The sequence below is a fragment of the Hibiscus syriacus genome, unplaced genomic scaffold (assembly GCF_006381635.1).
Source record: "Hibiscus syriacus cultivar Baekdansim isolate YM2019G1 unplaced genomic scaffold, ASM638163v2 tig00110174_pilon, whole genome shotgun sequence".
Classification (NCBI taxonomy): Eukaryota; Viridiplantae; Streptophyta; class Magnoliopsida; order Malvales; family Malvaceae; genus Hibiscus; species Hibiscus syriacus.
Genome location: NW_024062612.1, coordinates 3,943,313 through 3,946,671, shown reverse-complemented (window position 1 = coordinate 3,946,671; position 3,359 = coordinate 3,943,313). Strand labels below are relative to the sequence as shown.

Here is a 3,359-nt window from a genome sequence, read left to right as displayed (position 1 = left end):
AATTAAATGCATGTATCAAATACTAATCAAATCCTAAACTAAGAATGATCAAATTGATTTAGATAATGGGTGCATGTGCATGCTTTAAAACGCTTGCTAATCATAACATTATCTTGTTCGTGATTCTGGCATATGACGGCTTCCAGTTTTGCCAAAATTTTGGCCACTGATTCCAACTGCAATATTATACATTAAAGTGCTTCAAATCTGAACCATGATGTGCCCAGAAGATAAAACTTTCATAAATTCAACATTATTACATTTTTTTAAAGAAACCATAAATTTTAATGCCTTTTCTGTTTTAAATTTTTAATACTTATTATGTACTTTTAATGAACCATTTCATTGGGATCTTTGTGTTCATAACATCACCAGTTAGCACGACAAAAGTGTCCAAAACATCTTTAAATTTTCTTAGTTATCAACTAATAAATTGCATTATCTTTAATTTGAGTTTTTTATACAAACATTCTTGATAATTAGAGGGTTTGAATCTTAACTAAGTTTGAAATTGATGTAATTCACAGCTTGAAACGTTTACCTCATATTAAGTAATCAATATACTTTGCAAATTTCGTACTAATCGACTAATTATTAAAAAAAAAAGATCAGTGTTGATTAGTAATGTGAAGGATCATCCATGCACTATAAGCATGACAAATCACCCTTCGAAAACGAAATAAAAGTATATTAAAGATGATAAATCATGATTGTAAATCATGATCCCTTGTTAATGAATTTGCACCAGGAGAGCTGTCCCTTTAATAAAAACTACCAGCTGCCCTAATCACCAGGTTTGATTTAACGTAATCATGGCTTAAACTTGTATGAGAAAAGATAGAAGCAAGCAATTAATGAAGAATATAATATATATATATATATATATGGTTGAGAAAATGTTGATAATATAAGAGAGTGGTTCATGGGCCAATAGCATATCAGTTGAAAGAAAGGGTTAGTCAGCAAGTGGTTCTACAGATACATATAGGCTTAATGTGTCGTGTAAAACCAACAAAAGTGACTTCCCATCCACAACCCTAAACCAACCGCACTTCCTTGTTTCATTGTTTTCCCTCTTTGCTCCTTTATATATCTTCTTTGGGGGCTTCTATTTTGCCGTGCTTCATGACAAGTTGTGCAGCTCGGCTGATCTCCCCCTAGCTAGCTCTTGTGATCATTAACATATCCATCTTAATTTATCAATGGAGGATTCGGGAGCTGCCTCTAGTGATGACGTCAACAAGACTTGTCCTCGAGGACACTGGAGACCTGCAGAGGACGAAAAGCTTAGGCAGCTTGTTGAACAGTATGGTGCACAGAACTGGAACTCTATTGCAGAAAAGCTTCAAGGAAGATCAGGTGATTCAATTGATCATTACTGTTGGAAATTGGAATATATATAATAAACTTGGTTTAAATTTTGAATCTAATCTTTGGTGAGTTGTTAAAAGTATGATGATCAAGAATGCAAAGTGTTGATCATAACATAAGCTGATTCAAAACTTAAGATTAAATCAGAAAAAGATGTTTCTTCCTCCATGATAGAGTTGGTGAGGTCATATATAGGTTGTTGATTAGTTTATTTTCGGATTTCATTTTTCTTCACATAAGTCATATATTTCTCCTCTACCTACTTAAGCAAAGTTTTTAATTAATAATAGCGTCTCAAATTTCAATAGCACAGGAGATCTTTGTGATCTTCAATCATGCCCTTTAATTTTAATATATGGTCTAATTTCTATGCATCTTTATTTTTTTTCCAGGGAAGAGCTGCAGATTGAGGTGGTTTAATCAACTTGATCCTAGAATCAATAGAAGGCCATTTACAGAAGAAGAAGAAGAGAGGCTGTTTGCTGCTCATCGTATCCATGGGAACAAATGGGCATTAATAGCTAGATTATTTCCTGGTAGAACCGATAATGCAGTAAAGAATCACTGGCATGTTATAATGGCTAGGAAACAAAGAGAACAATCCAAGCTGAGCGGGAAGAGAAGTTTTCGAGATGCCTTTAGCTCTACCGTTTTTAGTACTTCAAGGAAATTAACGAGATGCCAAGAGGCATTCAGCTCGAGAATTGGGTTTGGAGACAGTAGGGTTTTTGAGTTTCAAAACCAAGGTAAAGAGAGGGCTTTCTTAGTCTCATCCACATCAACTACTTCTTCACCATCTTGGAATTTCGCTTCACCAACAATGGTGGCTTCAAACAATTCATCTTCAGTCGCACAGTTGTGGATACGAGATGGAAAGAGTCATTTGCTGCCTTCTGCTTCTAGTTATTATTACCATTCAAATGCTTCAGCATATTGTAGCAGCTTCAGAAATTCAACTGCATTTGGAATCCAAAATTACAGAAGGGTCTTTCCAAGTTCTTTATACCTCAAACATGAAAGCAACGCTGGTGCGATGGTGAAGGAGTTGTTGAGCATAAACGATAATGCACCCAAGTCTGCAAATGCCAGAGCCAGTAATTCTCGGCAGGAGAAAGAAGATGAACCAGACAACACAAAGGATGTTACTTTCATAGATTTTCTTGGTGTCGGTATTTCTTCTTAATCATAAAAAAAAACCCATCTTTTTTAACTATTTTTCCTCCTAGTATACGTAACAGTTCTAGCTTTGGTTTTCCAGCTCATCATTATGATCATATATGTTCAAAAGTAACATGCAAAAGTTAGCAGAAAAGACGATGATAGCTTTTTAGCAGTTAGAGAAGAAAAAACACATTTTCCTTCAGTTTCCATATGTTTTCAGATATTATGAATTTTAATTCGTATAGAGACATACACTAGGATAGCTAGAACCCATTCCCCCCCTCCTTTGGAATCCTTCACAGATTCAGTTTATCTTATGTTGCTTCATTCAATTTAATGCATTAAAGTGCCAAAAAAACAATATTGGTTACCATATTTTCCCCACAATTGACATGTATGCAGTATTTCAAGGAAAAAAATTACAGTATAGTATAGGTATTCCTTAAAGTGGAAATGTGGTGGTGGGAATATGTCAATAGATACATATGTAACTCCAGCTATATACATATAATTTTTCTAAATTCTAACGTAAACATCTGGTTGCAGATGCATCCTAAAATTAATGTGAACTGAAAAGGAAAATCATCAGCTTTTCAATATTGTTGTTAGTAGTAGACATTAGACAAGGGTCAAAAATCATTTCTGTTGGAGGTTCCTTTCAATATATACCTACACTGCTTGATCTAATGAACACCCATGGCAGTTTCAAGCAATGGGTTGATGATAATAGCTAAAGAAAAGGGTTTTCTTTGTTTTGCATGTAGCTGGGGGCGATTGAATGAGACATGCATCACCAGCTATTAGAAATATGAAACTTGTAGAGTATT

At 34.6% G+C, this 3,359-nt stretch overlaps 1 protein-coding gene across 1 annotated transcript; it reads left to right on the top strand.

The window, feature by feature from the left end:
• The first annotated feature begins 1,036 nt into the window (after positions 1-1,036).
• Positions 1,037-2,718, top strand: LOC120216849 (trichome differentiation protein GL1-like). Its single transcript, XM_039214140.1, has 2 exons — positions 1,037-1,359; positions 1,764-2,718. Exons 1-2 carry the CDS (start codon positions 1,203-1,205, stop codon positions 2,552-2,554), a joined length of 948 nt encoding a protein of 315 aa, XP_039070071.1. The 5' UTR covers positions 1,037-1,202; the 3' UTR covers positions 2,555-2,718.
• The last annotated feature ends 641 nt before the right edge of the window (positions 2,719-3,359 follow it).

What these genes read in the sequence shown, in the direction of transcription:
- LOC120216849 (XM_039214140.1), top strand. Translation starts at nt 1,203, where the DNA reads ATGGAGGATTCGGGAGCTGCCTCTAGTGATGACGTCAACAAGACTTGT. An exon ending in AAAGCTTCAAGGAAGATCAG is followed by an intron (nt 1,360 to 1,763) that starts GTGATTCAATTG and finishes TTTTTTTTCCAG; the next exon opens with GGAAGAGCTGCAGATTGAGG.